The 18,874-nt window shown below is 43.6% G+C and overlaps 1 protein-coding gene across 2 annotated transcripts in view; it reads right to left on the bottom strand.

Annotated features, from left to right (window-relative positions):
- LOC117073730 (protein ZNF783) overlaps positions 1-18,874 on the bottom strand; it is a 28,480-nt gene that overhangs the window by 7,100 nt on the left and 2,506 nt on the right. For both annotated transcript variants that reach the window (XM_033195008.1, XM_033195009.1), the window contains exons 2-4: positions 17,485-17,880; positions 17,269-17,395; positions 16,992-17,117 (exon numbers count right to left, since the gene is read on the bottom strand). In XM_033195008.1, the coding sequence (XP_033050899.1) occupies positions 16,992-17,117; positions 17,269-17,395; positions 17,485-17,880 (649 nt within the window). The remainder of the gene's footprint in view (positions 1-16,991; positions 17,118-17,268; positions 17,396-17,484; positions 17,881-18,874) is intronic.

Here is an 18,874-nt window from a genome sequence, read left to right on the forward strand (position 1 = left end):
ACGTTGGATCTTCCTAAACTTAAAACTCCAGAGAACAATGCCTTGTCAAGAGATAAAAGAACAACCAAAAGTGTGGTGGCACATGACTGTAGTCCCTGCTAGTTGGGTGGCTGAGGCAGGAGGATGGCTTGAGTCCACGATGAGGCTGCAGTGAGCCATGACTGTGCCACTTGCATTCCAACCTGGGCTATGCGGCCAGACCCAGTCTCAAATAAATAAATAAATAAATAAATAGTAACCCAAGTGGGGTCCTGTCCACTCTACCTCAACTGAAGTTCTCTTCTAAGAGAAGAGGTAAAACCAGCCAGAAGGTTATCAAAGGGTGAAATACTGGTGAAAAATAATAATCCAGCGGAGTCTATGCCTGCTAACACTACTACCAATTCCCCTTTATGTATGGGAGAGTTATAAACCAACGGGTTTTACTGCCCCTAAAAATGTTCCTTTCATGATAAGCCTAAAGACGGTTGCTTCATCAGCAGATCCTGAAAATTTCAGTGGATCATCCTCTGAAGTTTGATCTTTGGATCCTTTCTACAACAAAGAGATACACATCATCCATCCTACTAAACAGCCCCAAGCATCACAAGGTGGTGATTGAGCAAGAGGAAGCCTCAAAAAAGAATGAGAAACAGAACGGTCTAAGTGAAAATGTGAATCCTGACTGTTCATGAGCCACTAATAATTGAAAATAAGGCCGGGCACAGTGGCTCACGCCTGTAATCCCAACACTCTGGGAGGCCAAGGTGGAAGAATTACTTGAGCTCAGGAGTTTGAGACCAGTATAGGCAACATGGTGAAACCTGCCTCTACAAAAAAATACAAAAATTAGCTGGGTGTGGTAGCATGTGCCTGTAGTTCCAGCTACTCAGGGGGCTGAGGTGGGAGGATCACTTGAGCCCAGGAAGTTGAGTCTGCAGTAAACTATGATTGCACCACTCCAGACTGAGCGACAGAGCAAAACCATGCCAAAAAAAAAAAAAAAAATTTAAGAATAATTTTTAAATATTTGAAAGAAGAGCCAGATTCTGCTGCAGTTGGATTTGGGGGATGGCACTGGCAAAGGAGCAGCACCCCCAGGATAGAGCAGCCTACAAGCCAGCAGTGCTTCTAGTTGGGGCAGTCACAGGCCTCTCCAAAAATGCCACTTCCATCAGTTCCATCAGGTGAAGACCCACGCAGCCCCTTGGCCTCCAGTGCCCCCAGATGAATAAAGGGAAGCACAGGTCAAGAAGGCAACCTCATTGGAGATGATTTTGAATGGCAGGACAGGGCCAGGCGCGGTGGCTCACACCTGCAATCCCAGCACTTTGAGAGGCTGAGGCTGATGGATCACGAGGTCAGGAGATCGAGACCATCCTGGCTAACACAGTCAAACCCAGTCTCTACTACAAATACAAAAAATTGGCCGGGCAGCGTTGTGGTGGGCACCTGTAGTCTCAGCTACTCGGGAAGCTGAGGCAGGAGAATGGCATGAACCTGGGAGATGGAGCTTGCAGTGAGCTGAGATTGCGCCACTGCACTTCAGCCTGGGTGACAAAGTGAGACTCTGTCTCAAAAAAAAAAAAAACCAAGAAAGAAAGAAAGAATGGCAGAAGAGACAGCAGCACCGTCTCCCAGAAAATGCCATGAGCTCACCTGTTACAAGTGACGACACACAAGAGTATGCCACTCAGAATAAAAAATAAATAAATAAATAATTTTAAAGTTTATCTGTAAAATTGGAATTTAAAAAATAAAAGAGTAGACCGTGATGGTGGCAACCAGTGCCTCGAGTAGGCAGGTATCAGCTACAGAGGGATGAAAGAACTGGACTCCCAGAAACAGGCCGGGCACGGTGGCTCATGCCTGTAATCCCAGTACTTTGGAAGGCTGAGGTAGGTGGATCACTTGAGGTCAGGAGTTCAAGACCAGCCTGACCAACATGGCAAAACCCTGTCTCTACTAAAAATACAAAACAAAATTAGCCAGGCATGGTGGCGTGCACCTATAATCCTAGCTACTTGGGAGGCTGAGGCAGAAGAATCACTTGAACCCGGGAGGTGGAGGTTGCAGTGAGCCAAGATCGAGCCATTGCACTCTAACCTGGGCAATAAGAGAGAAACTCCAACTCCAGGAAAAAAAAAAAAAAAAAACTGGACTCACAGAAACAATACATGCCAAAGTTTCCAGGTTTCAGCTTGATAATCTACAAATCTTTTATTTCTTTTTAAGTGGACACATTCTGAATACAGGTTTCGTTATGGAGGCTAAGAGAACAAATGTTTACTTTCATATTTTCTCTGTAAGTAAAAGAGCTGATATATTTTGAATATAGAGTGACTAAAAAAAGGGCGGGGGGGGAAGCTGGGGACAGTGGCTCACGCCTGTAATCCCAGCACTTTGGGAGGCCAAGGCAGGCGGGTCACCTGGGGTCAGGAGTTCAAGACCAGCCTGGCCAACATGATGAAACCCCATCTCTACTAAAAATATGAAAATTAACCGGGCATGGTGGTGCATGCCTGTAATCCCAGCTACTCAGGAGACTGAGACAGTAGAATCGCTTGAACCTGGGAGGTGGAGGTTGCAGTGAGCTGAGATTGTGCCACTACACTCCAGCCTAGGAAACAGAGTGAGACTCAGTCACACACACACACACACACACACACACACACACACCCCTCACTCTTTAGGGACTCGTGGCTCAGAACACTACAATGGGGGCTCCCAAACCCAAATCCTGTACTAGGTTAGTATAGCAGCATCCCCTGGGGAGCACCCCTGGGAGTCTCATCAGTAGGTTTGGGGTAGGCCTAGGAAATATGCATTTTTTAAAAGATTCCTAGAGCAAGTAACATAAATAATTCACAGAATAATAAATTTAAATGGCCCTTAAACATATAAAAAATAGGGCCAGGTGCAGTGGCTCATGCCTGTAATCCTGCCACTTTGGAAGGCCAAGGCAGGAGGATTGTTGGAGGTCAGGAGTTTGAGATCAGCCTGGGCAACACAGCAAGACCCTGTCTCTACAAAAATTTTAAAACCTGCCAGGCATAGTGGCACATGCCTGTAGTCCTAGTTACTCAGGAGGCTGAGGTGGGAAGACACTTGAGCCTAAGAGTTCAAGGCTGCAGTGAGCCATGATTATATGACTGCACTCCAGACTGGATGACAGAGTAACATCTTGCCTCAAAAAAAAAAAAAAGGGAGAGGGGGAACAAGATGGTCGAACACAACCGTCCAGCGATTATCTCCCCACAGAAACACCAAAGTCACTACTATTTACACAAGAAAGCACCTTAAAAAAAACCAAAACCCAGATGAGCAGTCACGGTACCTAGCTGTAACATCATAAGAAGGAAAGAAGCACTGAAGAGGGTGGGAAAGATAGTCTTGAATTGCTCATACCAACCCTCCTCCATACCCCCGCAGCAGCCATGCAGCTCCAGAGAGAGAATGTGTGCGCTTGGGGGAAGGAGAGTGCAGTGATTGTAGGACTTTGCATCGGAACTCAGTGCTGCCCTGTCACAGCAGAAAGCAACACCAGGCAGAACCTAGCTAGCACCCACCCACAGAGGGAGCATTTAGAACAGCCCTAGCCATGGACAGGCATGGTGGCTCATGCCTATAATCCCAGCACTTTGGGAGGCCGAGGCAGATGGATCAACTTGAGGCCAGGAGTTTGAGACTGGCCTGGCCAACATGGCGAAACTTCATCTCTACTAAAAGTACAAAAATTAGCCGGGTGCGGTGGCAAGCACCTGTAATCCCAGTTACTAGGGAGACTGAGGCGGGAGAATCACTTGAGCCCGGGAAGCGGAGTTTGCAGTGAGCCAAGATCACGCCACTACACTCCAGCCTGGGCACCAGAGCAAAACTCTGTATCCAAAAAAACAAAAAACACAAAGTTTACTCAAACATGATAACAGAGTATTTTCCAAACCTAAAGATATACCAATATTCAAGTACAAGAAGGTTAGCAAACACCAAGCAGAGTTAACCAAAATAAGACTACCTCAAGGCATTTAGTAATCAGATTCCCAGAGGTCAAGGATATTAAAAAAGGATCCTAAAAGCAGCAAAAGAAAAGACACAAATGACCTACAATAGAGCTCCAATACGTCTGGCAGCAGACTTTGCAGTGGAAACCTGACAAGTTTTCAAGAGAGTGGCACAACATATTGAAAGTCCTGAAGGGCAGGCAAGTGGCACATGCCTGTAATCCTAGCACTTTGGAAGGCTGAGGTGGGCAGACTGCCAGAGCTCAGGAGTTTGAGACCAGCTTGGCCAATATGGTAAAACCCCGTCTCTACTAAAAATACAAAAAATTAGGCAGATATGGTGGCACATGCCAGTAATCACAGCTACTTGGAAGGCTGAGGCACAAGAATCACTTGAACCTGGGAGGCAGAGGTTCAGTGAGCCAAGATTGTGCCACTTCACTCCAGTCTGGGCACCAGAGGGACTCTGTCTCCAAAAAACTAAAAATAAAAGTGCTGAAGGCGCCCTGCGCGGTGGCTCAAGCCTGTAGTCCCAGCACTTTGGGAGGCCGAGATGGGCGGATCACGAGGTCAGGAGATCGAGACCATCCTGGCCAACACGGTGAAACCCCATCTCTACTAAAAAATACAAAAAACTAGCCGGGCGAGGTGGCGGGCGCCTGTAGTCCCAGCTACTCGGGAGGCTGAGGCAGGAGAATGGCATAAACCCGGGAGGCGGAGCTTGCAGTGAGCTGAGATCCGGTTACTGCACCCAGCGAGACTCCCTCTCAAAAAAAAAAAAAAGAAAAAGTGCTGAAGGCAAAAAGCTTTTATCCTAGAATAATATATCCAGCAAAAATACCCTTCAAACATAAAGGAAAAATAAAGATTTTCTCAGACAAACAAAAGCTGAGAGATTTCATCAACACCAGTCCTGTCCTACAAGAAATGCTAAAGGGAGTACTTCAATCAAAAAGAAAAGGACATTAATAAGGAATAAAAAAAAAAATCGGAAGGTACAAAACCCACTGGTAACAGCACGTACACAACACAGAGTATGATAATACTGTAATTGTACTGTGTAAGCTACTCATATCTTGAGTAAAAGTCTAAAGATGAACCAATTTTTTTTTTTTGAGACAAAGTCCCGCTCTTGTTGCCCAAAGAAATGCCTAAAGACACATGTGCACTATGGGACAGAAAAACTACTGTATGCAAATGGAAACCAAAAAAGAGTAGGAGTAACTAGACTTAGAGCAGACCAAATAGATTTTCAGACAAAACTATAAAAAGAGACAAAGAAGTTCATTATATAATGCTAAAGGGGTAAATTTAGCAAGAGGATATATTAATAGCATAATAAATACATATGCACCCAACTCTGGAGCACCTAGATGTATAAAGCAAATACTGTTAGAGCTAAAGAGAGAAATAGACCCCAATACAGTAATAACTGGCATCTCTGACACCGCACTTTCAGCACCGGACAGATCATTCAGAAAGAAAACCAACAGAGAAACACTGGACTTAATCTGAACTATAGACTAAAGATATTCACAGAACATTTCATCCAACGGCTGCAGAATACACTTTTTTCTTCTCAGCACATGGATCATTCTCATGGACAGACCATATGTTAGGCCACAAAACAAGTTCTTAAAAATTCAAAAAACTGAAATCATACCAGGTATCTTCCCTGACTACAATGGAATAAAGCGAGAAATCAATAACAAGCGGAACTTTGGAAACTATATAAACACATGGAAATTAAATAATATGTTCCTGAATGGCCAATGGGTCAACAAAGAAATTAAGGAGGATATTAAGACATTTTTTGAGGCCAGCTATAATCCCAGCACTTTGGGAGGGCAAGGTGGGGAAACCATTTGCATCCAGGAGTTTGAGATTACCCTAGGCAACATAGCAAGAACCCATCTCTACAAAAAATCAAAAATTAGCCAGGTATGGTGGCACACACCTTTAGTCCCAGTTATTTGGGAGGCTAAGGTAGGAGGACTGCTTGAGCCTAGGAGGCCCAGGCTGCAGTAAGCTGTGATCACACCACTGCACTCAGCCTGGGCAACAGAGCAAGACCCTGTCTGAAAAAAAAAAAAAAAAAGAGGAAGAAAGAAAGAAATTTTTTGAAAGAAATGAAAATAGAGGCCGGGTGCGGTGGCTCAAGCCTGTAATCCCAGCACTTTGGGAGGCCGAGACAGGCGGATCACGAGGTCAGGAGATCAAGACCATCCTGGCTAACACGGTGAAACCCCGTCTCTACTAAAAAATACAAAAAACTAGCCGGGCGCGGTGGCGGGCGCCTGTAGTCCCAGCTACTCGGGAAGCTGAGGCAGGAGAATGGCGTAAACCCAGGAGGCGGAGCTTGCAGTGAGCTGAGATCCGGCCACTGCACTCCAGCCTGGGCGACAGAGCCAGACTCCATCTCAAAAAAAAAAAAAAAAAGGAAATGAAAATAGAAACATGACATATCAAATTAACCTATGGTACTTGTGAGATACAGCAAAGCAATACTAAGATATAAGTTTACAGCAATAAGTGCCTCTATTAAAAAAGTAAAAAAACTTCAAATAACGTAATCATGCATGCTAGAAAACCAGAAAAGAGCAAACCAAACTCCAAATTAGTGTAAAAACAATAACGATCAGAACATAAATAAATAAAATTGAAACAAAAAACAATACAAAAGATCAATGAAATGAAAAGGTGGTTTTCTGAAAAGATAAAATCGACAAATCTTTAGCCAGACTAAGATAAAGAGGACCCAAATAAATCAGAGATAAAAAAGAGATATTACAACTAATACTGCAGAAAATCAAAGGATCATGAGACTATTATGAACAACTATACGCCAATAAATTGAAAAACCTAGAAGAAATGGATAAATTTCTAGACATATACAATCTACCAAGATTCAACCATGAAGAAATCCAAACCTCAACAGACCAATAACAAGTAATGAGATCAAAGTTGCAATAAAAAGTCTCGCAGCAAAGAAAAGCCAGGGACGTAACGGTTTCACTGCTGAATTTTACCAAACATTTAAAGAGGAATTCACACCAATGCTATTCAAACTATTCTGAAAAATAAAGGAGGAGGGAATACCTCCAAACTCATTCTATGAGGCCAGTATTACCCTGACACCAAAACCAAACAAAGACATATCTAAAAAAGAAAGCTACACGCCAATATCCTGATGAACACTGAAGCAAAAATCTTTAACAAAATACTAGCACACCAAATTCAACGACACATTAAAAAGATCTTTCATCATGACCAAGTGGGATTTATCCCAGGCAGGGTGGAAGAATCGTTCAACCTCTGCAAATCAATGAATGTGATACATCTTATCAACAGAACGAAGGACAAAAACCACAGGATTTCAACTGATGCTATAAAAAGCATTTGATAAAATTCAACATACTTTCATGATTTTAAAAAATCCAAAAAATGGGTACAGAAGGAATATACTTCAACACCATAAAAGCCATATACAACAGATGCACAGCCAGTTTCCCCTGATACTGAACAGGGGAAAAACTGAAAGCCTTTCCTCTAAGATCGGGAACAAGATAAGGATGAACAAGATAAGGATGCACTTTCACCACTGTTATTCAACATAATCCTGGAAGTCCTAGCTAGAGCAGACAAGAGAAAGAAATAAAGAGCATCCACATTGGAAAGGAAGAAGTTAAATTATCCTTGTTTGCAGATGATCTTATATTTAGAAAAACCCAAAGACTCCACCAAAAAAAACCTATTAGAACTGATAAATTCAGCAAAGTTGCAGCATACGGAATCAACTACAAAATCAGTAGCCTTTTTATATGCCAACAGTGAACAATCTGAAAAAGAAATCAAGAAAATAATCCCATTTACAATAGCTATACATAAAATACCTAGGAAAAAACTTAACGAAAGAAGTAAAAGATGGCTAGAACGAAAATTATGAAACATTAATGCAAGAAATTGAAGAGGACACCAAACAATGGAAAGATATTCCATGCTCAGAATTAGTTATAATTCCCACACCACACAAAGCAATCTACAGACTCAATGCAATTCCTATCAAAATATCAAGGACATTCTTCACAGAAATAGAAAAAATAATCCTAAAGTATATACAGAACCATGAAAAACCTGAAATAGCCAAAGCCATCTTAAGCAAAAAGAACAAAACTGGAGGAATCTATTACCTGACTTCAAATTAAACTACAGATCTATAGTAACCAAAACAGCATGGCAATGGCATAAAAACAGACAAATAGACCAAAAGAACAGAATAGGGAACCCAAAAATAAACCCATACATCTACAGCAAACTCATTTTTACTGGAGGAATCTATTACCTGACTTCAAATTAAACTACAGATCTAGAGTAACCAAAATAGCATGGTAATGGCATAAAAACAGACAAACAGACCAAAGGAACAGAATAGGGAACCCAGAAAGAAACCCACACATCTACAGCAAACTCATTTTTGATAAAGGTGTCAAGAACATATATTAGGCCAGGCGTGGTGGCTCACGCCTGTAATCCCAACACTTTGGGAGGCCAAGGCTGGCGGATCACCTGAGGTCAGGAGTTCAAACCCAGCCTGACCAATATGGTGAAACCCCATCTCTACTAAAAATACAAAAATTAGCCAGCAGTGGTGGCAGGCGCCTGTAGTCCCAGCTACTCAGGAGGCTGAGACAGGAGAACTGCTCGAACCCACGAGGCGGAGGTTGCAGTGAGCCAAGATTGTGCCACAGCACTCCAGTCTGGGTGACAGAGTGAGACTCTGTCACAAAAAAGAAAAAAAAAGAACATATATTGGAATAAGGACAGTCATTTCCATAAATTGTGCCAGGAAAACTGAATATCCATATGCAGAAAAATAAAACTAAACTCCTATCTCTCATCATATAAAAATATCAAATCAAAATAGATTAAAAACTTAAATATAAGACCTCAAACTATCAAACTACTACAAGAAAACATTGGGGATACTGGTCTGGGCAAAGATTTGAGTAATACCCTAAAGCACAGACAACCAAAGCAAAAGATGAACAAATGGGATCACATCAAGTTAAAAACCTTCTGCACAGCAAAGGAATCAATCAACAAAGTGAAAAGACACCCCATAGAATGGGAAAGAATATTCGCAAATTATCCATCTGACACAGGATTCATAACCAGAATATCTAAGGGGCTCAAACAAATCTATAGGAAAAAATCCAAATACCCAATTCAAAAACAATCTGATTAAAAATGGGCAAAAGATCTGAATAGACATTCCTCAAAAGATGGCATACAGGTTGGGCATGGTGGCTCATGCCTGTAATCTCAGTGCTTTGGGAGGCTGTGGCAGGAAGATTGCTTGAGTCCAGGAGTTCAAGACCAGCCTGGGCAACAAGGCAAAACTCCATCTGTACAAGAAATACAAAAATTAGCTGGGTGTGGTGACACATGCCTCTAGTCCCAGCTACTTGGGAGGATGAGGTGGGAGAATGGCTTGAACCCAGGAAACTGGTTGCAGTGAGCTCTGATTATGCCACTGCACTCCTGTCATACCTGGGCAACAGAGTGAGACCCTGTCTCAAAAAAAAAAAAAAAAAAAAATGTGGCTGGCCACGGTGGCTCATGCCTGTAATCCCAGGACTTTGGGATGCCAAGGCAGGCGGATCATGAGGTCAGGAGATGGAGACCATCCTGGCTAACATGGTGAAACCTCATCTCTACTAAAAATATAAAAAATTAGCCAGGCATGGTAAAGGGTGCCTGTAGTCCCAGCTACTTGGGAGGCTGAGGCAGGAGAATGGCGTGAACCCGGGAGACGGAGTTTGCAGTGAATCAAGATGCGCCACCGCACTCCAGCCTGGGTGACAGAGTGAGAATCCATCTCAAAAAAAAAAAATGTACAAATGGCAAACAGATATATGAAAAGGTGCTCAACATAATCAATCATCAGAGAAATGCAAATCAAAACGACAATGACTTATCATCTCATCCCAGTTAAGACAGGCAATAACACACACTGGCAAGGATGTGAAGAAAAGGGAACCGCGAACACTGTTGGTGGGAATGTAAATTAGTGCAACCACTATGGAGAACAGTATAGAGGTGCCTCAAAAAAACTAAAAGCAGAACTACCACATGACCCAGCAACCCCACTGCTAAGTATACACCCAAAAGAAAGGAAATCAGTGTATCTATCTGCACTCCTGAGCAACACGGTCATGTTTATTGCAGCATCATTCACAATCGTCAAGATTTGGAAGCAACCTAAGTGTCTATCACCAGACAAATGGACAAAGAAAATGTGGTACATATACACACAGAGTAATATTCAGCTATAAAAAAGAATGAGATCCTGTCATTTGCAACAACATGGGTGGAACTGGAGGACATTATGTTAAGTGAAATAAGCCAGGCACAGAAAGACAAACTTTGTATGTTCTCATTCATTTTGGGAGCCAAAAAGTAAAACAGTTGAACTCATGGAGACAGAGAAGTTGAACGATGGTTACCTAAGGCTAGGAAGGGTTGGGGGAAGGTGCGAGGGGGGAAGTAGAGATGGTTAACGGGTAAAAAATACAGTTAAATAGAATGAATAAGATCTAGTATGTGATAGCATAACAGAGTGATTACAGTCAACAATAATTTAATTGTACATTTTGTAATAACTAAAAGAGTATAATTGGAATGTTTATAACACAAAGAAATAAGAAACGCTTGAGGTAATGAATATCCCATTTACTCTGATGTCATTATTACACATTGTATGCCTGTATCAAAATATCTCATGTACCCCATAAATATGCACACCTACTATGTACCATAAAAATTAGAAATTAATAGAAAGAGTTCTAAAGGAAAAAAAAAAAAACTCATCCACACTCAGTAAGAGAGGTGCTATTAAAACTACACTGACATACTTCTTACTATTACACTGAAAAGAATCTTACAAGTTTGTCCACATCCTCTGTTGGCAAGAGAACCTTCTTCACAACACAGATGGGAATGTAAATGATTCCCCTGTCCAGGGGAATGTGGAGATAAATTCTCCCCAAATAACATATTTATTTACCTTTTGGCCCAGCAATCCAACCTCCAGGATTACATCTCAAAGACACATTGGGGCCAGGCACAGTGGCTCATATGTAATCTCAACACTTTGGGAGGCTGAGGAAGGTGGATCACTTGAGGTCAGGAGTTAGAGACCAGCCTGGCCAACATGATGAAACCCCGTCTCTGCTAATACAAAAATTAGCCAGGCGTGGTGGCGCATACCTGTGGTCCCAGTCAGTCCAGAGGCTGAGGCTCGAGAATCATTTGAACCCAGGAGTCAGGGATTACAGTGAGACGAGATCGTGCCACTGCACTCCAGCCTGGGCAACACAGTGAGTGAGACTCCTTCTCACAAAAAATAAATTTTAAAAAAAGATACAGTGGCTCAAGCCTGCAATCCCAGCACTTTGGGAGGCCGAGACGGGTGGATCACGAGGTCAGGAGATCGAGACTATCCTGGCTAACACGGTGAAACCCCATCTCTACTGAAAAGTACAAAAAACTAGCCGGGCGTGGTGGCGGGCGCCTGTGGTCCCAGCTACTCGGGAGGCTGAGGCAGGAGAATGGCGTGAACCTGGGAGGCGGAGCTTGCAGTGAGCTGAAGTGAGCTGAGATCCGGCCACTGCACTCCAGCCCTGGCGGCAGAGCGAGACTCTATCTCAAAAAAAAAAAAAAAAAAAAAGATACATTGGCAAAAACATGAACTGATTTATGCACAAAGTACTCCCTGCAGCATTATTTATATCAGCAAAATGCTGGAAACTCTAAATGTCCAAGGTATAGGCTGTTAAATAAACTATCACACCACAGAACATTCTGAATCCACTGAGGAAGACCTGTACGTAATCATATGAGGTGATCTCCACAACCTACTGAATAAGACAGGGGTGGGAATACAAATATATCTGTGTTACTGATATTTCCAAAAGAAACATGGTAGTATAAACAAGAAACGAATAAACATGATTATCTATAGGGAGAGGGCACAAGGATGGAAACGAGATTTCCTTGAATGTACCATGTTAAATCATTTTGACTTTGCAAATATAAAATATCTTAACGTATTCAAAAATTACGTTACATCAAAACCCAAAAAGAATAATCTATAAAAAAAAAATCTAAAAATAAACAAATGAATGCAACTGTATATCAAGTTGGTGGCATAAGTACATACAGAAAATATTTCAAGTGACTTTAAAAGGCATTATTTTGCCCCTAAGTCCTGCACAGAATGTATACAGAGGACAAAAAGAGCTGCAAAAAAATCCTGTATTTCAATGGAAGTCTAATTGTGAGTCATATTATTGCTTCACTGTTTTGAAATTGTAAGACAAATTATAGGATAACGAAGTGCTAGGATTGGATATAAGATCATTGAAGAAATTATGCAAATTTAGTTGAGAATTTAAGATTTCCACGTAAAAGGAAAGTGATAAACAACATAAAATCAAAGAACCAGGCCAGGCGCCATGGCTCACGCCTGTAATCCCAGCACTTTGAAAGCCCAAGGCACGGTGGCATGTGCCCGTAGTCCCAGCTGCTCGGGAAGCTGAGATGGAAGGATCACATGAGCCCAGGAGGTCAAAGCTGCAGTGAGCTGAGATCATGACACTGTACTCCAGCCTGGGCAACAGAGTGAGACCCTGTCTCAAAATAAATAAATAAATAAATGGGGGGGCACAGGGCGAATTTATCAACTGATAAAGGAATAAACAATATGTGGCATATCTTTACAATGCAGTGTCACTCAGCCACAAAAAGGAATGAAGTACTCATACATACTACAATCAATGTGGATGAACCTTCAAAACATTATGCTCAATGAAAGAAGGCAGGCACAAATGCCACATAATATATGATTCCATTTTTTTTTTTTTTTTGAGACGGAGTCTCACTCTGTTGCCCAGGCTGGAGTGCAGTGGTGCAATCTTGGCTCACTGCAACCTCCACCTCCCAGGTTCAAGCAATTCTCCTGCCTCAGCCTCCTGAGTAGCTGGGATTACAGTTGCACACCACCACACCCAGCTAATTTTTTGTATTTTTAGTAGAAACGGGGTTTCACTGTGTTGACCAGAATTGTCCTGATCTCCTGACCTCATGATCCGCCCACCTCAGGCTCCCAAAGTGCTGGGATTACAGGCGTGTGCCATTGCACCCGGTCGTACGATTCCGTTTATATGAAGTTTCCAGATGGATAAATGCATAGACACAGAAAGCAGATCAGAGGCTGCCTAGGGCAGTGGAACAGGTGGGCAGAGGAACAGGCAGTAACTACTAATGGGTATGGGGTTTCTTTTTGATGGAACAAGAAAGGTCTAAAATTGGATTGTGGCGATGGCTGCACAACTTTGTGAATATACTAAAAAACACTCAACTATAGGACGTCCTAGCCAGAGTAATAAGGCAAGAGAAACAAACGGCATCCAAATAGGAAAAGAAGTTAAACTATCTCTCTTTCCTGACAATGATTCTGTACCTAGAAAACCTTAAAAACTCTGCCAAAAGGCTACTGGAACTGATCAACAATTTTAGTTAGGTTTCAGGATACAAAATTAGTGTACAAAAATCAGTAGCATTCCTACACAAGAATAACATCAGCCTGAGAGTGTATAATCAAGAATACAGTCCCATTTACAATAGCTACAAAAAAAAAAAAAAGAAAGAAAGAAATACCCAGGAATACAGCTAACCACAGAGGTGAAAGACTCTACAAGGAGAACTATGAAATACTGTTGAAAGAAATCAGAGATAACACAGATACATTTAAAAACATCCCATGCTCATGGATGGAAAGAATCAATATTGTTAAAATGGCCATACTGCCCAAAGCAATTTACAGACTCAATGCTATTCTTTTCAAACTACTCGTATCATTCTTTACAGAATAAGAAAAAACAATTCTAAAATTCATATGAAACCAAAAAAAAAGCCAGAATAGCCAAAGCAATCCTAAACAAAAAGAACAAAGTCAAAGGTGTCACACTACCCAACTTCAAACTATACTAGAAGGCTGTAGTCACCAAAATAGCATGGTACTGGTACAAAAACAGACACATAGACCAATGGAACAGAATAGGAAACTCAGAAATAAAGTCACACACTTACAATAATCTGATCTTGGACAAGGCTGACCAAAAAAAAAAGCAATGGTGAAAAGACTCCCTATTCAATAAATGTTGCTGGGGTAACTAGCTAGACATGTGCAGAAGAATGAAGCTAGACCCCTACCTTTCACCATATACAAAAAGTAACTCAAGATGGATCAAAGATTTAAATGTAAGACCTCAAATTATAAAATTCTAGAATAAAACCTAGGAAATACCCTCCTCGATATTGCCCTTGGCAAAGAATTTTTGGCTAAGTCGTCAAAAGCAACTGCAACAAAAACAAAAATTGACAAGTGGGACCTAATTAAACTAAAGAGCTTCTACACAGCAAAAGAAACTACCAACAGAGTAAACTGACAACTTACAGAATGGGAGAAAATATATGCAAACTATGCATCTGACAAAGGTCTAACATCCAGCATCTACAAGGAACTTAAACCAACAAGCAAAAAATGAGCAGAGGACATGAACAGACATTCCTTAAAAAAAGACATGCAAGCGGCCAAACACACATGAAAAAATGCTCACCATCACTAATCATCAGAGAAACACAAATCAAAACCATAATGAGTACCATCTCACACCAGTCAGAATGACCATTATCAAAAACTCAAAAACCATCAGATGCTGGCGAGGCTGCAGAGAAAAGGGAATGCCTATACACGGTTGATGGGAGTGTAAGTTAGTCCAGCCACTGTGGAAAGCAGTTTGAAGATTTCTCAAGGGACTTAAAACAGAGCTACCATCTGACCCAGCAATCCTGTTACTGGGTATATACCCAAAGGAAAATAGATCATTATACCAAAAATATACATGCACACATATGTTCATCACAATGTTATTCACAGTGGCAAAGACATGGAATCAACCCGGGTGTCCATCAGTGGTGGGCTGAATAAAGAAAATGTGGTATATATACACCATGGAATACCACATAGCCATAAAAAAGAATGAAATCATGTGCTTTGCAGCAACATGAAGGTGAAGGCCATAATCCTAAGTGAACTAATGGAAGAACAGAAAACCAAATATTGCATGTTCTCACTTATAACTGGGACCTAAACTATGAGCATACATTGACATAAATCTGGGAAAAACACACACTGTGGACTCCTAGGGGGGAAGGGAAAGAGGGGAGCATGGATTGAAAACTTGGGTACTATACTCACTACCTGGGCACAATACACCCATGTAACAAACCTGCATGTGTACACCTACATCCAAAGTAAAAGTTGCAATTGTTTTTTTTTTTTTTTTTTTGAGACCGAGTCTCGCTGTTGCCCGGGCTGGAGTGCAGTGGCCGGATCTCAGCTCACTGCAAGCTCCGCCTCCCGGGTTCACGCCATTCTCCTGCCTCAGCCTCCCGAGTAGCTGGGACTACAGGCGCCCGCCACCTCGCCGGCTAGTTTTTTGTATTTTTTAGTAGAGACGGGGTTTCACCGTGTTAGCCAGGATGGTCTCGAACTCCTGACCTCGTGATCCGCCTGTCTCGGCCTCCCAAAGTGCTGGGATTACAGGCTTGAACCACCGCGCCCAGCCTGAAATTTTTTTAAGAAGTACTCAATTGTACACTTTAATAGGTAAATTATATAGTATATGAATTATATCTCAATAAAGCTGTTGAAAAAGACTGGGGAGATTTTCATAAGTTTGTTTTTATAGACTTTAGAGACACAAACCAAATGTAAAATGTGGACTTGGGTGTATTACAATTAGGATCCAAAGACCTATAGAAAACATTTTTGAGACAACTGGGGAAAACAAAACAAAGGCTAGGTATTAGATGGCATTAGATGATATTCTGATATTCTGTGGGTATGACCATGGTATTGTGGTTACGTTCAGGAAAAGGGAAAAAACAGATGAAGCGAGTGTGGCAAAACCCAGCGGAGTGCTGAGTCTGGGTGATATCACTTGCGGAGATTCACTGTGTTATTCTACTTTATTAACATTTAATTTAAAAAAAAGCCCCCCAGAGGATTGTGATGTGCAGTCCCCTTTGGAACCACTGTCCTGAATACCAGCTACAAGGACAGGGCATGCCTGGCCCTCCTACCGAGGGCCATGTACACAAATGGAAGCCAGCACACGACAGGCCTTCCTGCCACAGGCTGGGGCTGTGAGACTGCGACGGGGGCACAAGCAATAGCAGGGACATGGACATGCCTGAAGACTCCAGGAGGCAGCAGTGCTGCTGGTAGAGGTATTACTAAGTCCCCACTATATATATATACACACACACACACACACACACACACACACACACACACATATTCTGAGACAAAATCTCGCTCTGTCGCCCAGGCTGGAGTGCAGTGGCGCTATCTCAGCTCACTGCAAGCTCCGCCGCCTGGGTTTACGCCATTCTCCTGCCTCAGCCTCCCGAGTAGCTGGGACTACAGGTGCCCACCACCACGCCCGGCTAATTTTTTGTATTTTTAGTAGAGACGGGGTTTCACCATGTTAACCAGGATGGTCTCAATCTCCTGACCTCATGATCCACCCGCCTCAGCCTCCCAAAGTGCTGGGATTACAGGCGTGAGCCACCGCGCCCGGCCAGTCCCCACTATTACAAAGTGATCAGCATGTACATGCTTAATATTTGTCACTCGGTCATCACAGCCATGTAAGGTGAGTATGATGGTCCACATCGGACAGATACAGAAACCCTATGGCTCTAAGTCTGCCACCCACTCCTGCCCAGGGTGATCTTGTACTGAGTGGTCCCACTTTGGGTTAATGGCCTATGCTCCCTTTCTGGCCTCCCTGATTGTCTGGGAAGCCCAAGAGGGTGGGCGATGGTGCAGCTAGCCCCTGGCACTCCCCCCATGCCACCACATCTCGCTCCTTTACTTACCAGTGCCCAACATCCTTGGATGCCCCACCTCTACTTCATTCTGCTTCTCCTGGCCCCACCCATCAAGACAAGGTTCCTCTCCCCTCTCTATCCGGGTGAGGATGTCCGGTTTGGAGATGGCATAATCTGTGCACAGAACAAGAAATGGGGAAGAGCTGGACCCGAGATGCCCACAAAGATGCAGAGGTGCCCAAAGTACCAAAAGCCGAAACAAAGAAACAGACTGTCCACAGCCAACCCGCGGACAGAGGCCCAGATCCTCCCTCCATGGCCTTACCCAGGGAGACCAGGGTCTCGTAGTTGCCCCTCATCACGTGCTTGTAGAGCTCCTTCTGCCAGTCCTCCAGCTTGCCCCACTCCAGCTCAGAGAAATACACGGCCACATCATCAAACGTCACAGGCACCTGGAACCACAAGTATTGCACTCACTCACCCACACGCTCACAGGCTCGGCCCCTCGAGCTCTCCCACCCGCAGGGTGTCCCACCGCTACCTGGGGGGCCTCCCCCTTGCTGCCCGGGGGCAGCCGCAGGATCCAGAAGTTCCTGTTGCGCAGCAGGTTCTCCACGTTCTCCAGCCGCCTCTGCAGCAGCCCGTACTCCTGCAGCAGGGTCCCCAGCACGGCCCACTTGCCCTCCAGCTGGTTCCCGAACTCCACAGCTGTCTTCTCGCAGTCGGCCAGCTTCTTCTCGGCTGTCCCTGTGCGCCCCTCCAGAGTCAGCAAGCGGGCCAGGCAGGAATCCACCTTCTTTTCCAAGGCCTGAATGGCAGCCACCACCGTCCACAGTGTGATTTCCGTGGAGTAGAGGTACGAGTTCTTCTCAGCAGCTGGCTGGGGCAAGGGTGTGGAAGGACTCTGGTCCCCTGTGTGCTTGTCTGTCTCGGGGACCTGCTCACAAGAAGAGAAAAGAGAGGTATTATGAGAATTATACAATCAAACCTTCCATCTCAAAAACACACCTCAGAAATGACACCTGCAATGGTAAAGCCCCATCTGGGATCCTGAGTTAGCGGCAGCCTTGCGGGAGATGGAGAGGCTAGGGTGTCAGTCCGTCTGCAAACCAGGAAAAGAGCCCTGCCGGGAACCAAGTAAGGCAGCCTGAGCAGACTGAGACAATGACGGTGATTATGGTGATGGTGATGGTTCTGGCTCAGGGCTATGGTATAAATAGTTCATACGGCCTTTTTTTTACCTCCACCTCTTTTATTCCGTTGTCCTTCAGTGCCTTGGAAAAAGCTTCTCAAGTGCCTCAACTTACCCTGATATCTGATTCACAAGCCGTCATTGTGCATGTGCAATGGGCACAGTCCTGGTTGGTGCTGCTAAAAGCCTCGTTGGAGAGACAAATCGACATCTCACCCCTCAATTTCATTCATCCTTCATGGTTAAATCACCACGGAGTACTAACTCCCAAAATTACCTCAAATGCATCCATGTTTCTCCTTCTCCACTGCCAGTGTCTAGTCCAAGTCCCCATCACCTTGCTTGGCCTCAGCCACTGCAGTCCTGCCTACCTGATTTCCCCACTTCCAGCCTTCTCCCCCACTTCCAGCCTTCTCCACGACAATACACTTTCCACAGAGTAACTGGTAATCTTTTTTTATTTTTTGAGACAGAGTCTTGCTCTGTCGCCCAGGCTGGGGTACAGTGACGCAATCTCAGCTCACTGCAACCTCCACCTCCCGAGTTCAAGCGATTCTCCTGACTCAGCCTCCTGAGTAGCTGGGACTACAGACACCCGCCACCACACCTGGCTGGTTTTGATATTTTCAGTAGAGACGGGCTTTCACCATATTGGCCAGGCTGGTCTCAAACTCCTGACCTTGTGATCCGCCTTTCTCAGCCTCCCAAAGGGCTGGGATTACAGGCATGAGACACCGCT

Source organism: Trachypithecus francoisi, unplaced genomic scaffold (assembly GCF_009764315.1).
Source record: "Trachypithecus francoisi isolate TF-2019V2 unplaced genomic scaffold, Tfra_2.0 Lachesis_group4, whole genome shotgun sequence".
Classification (NCBI taxonomy): Eukaryota; Metazoa; Chordata; class Mammalia; order Primates; family Cercopithecidae; genus Trachypithecus; species Trachypithecus francoisi.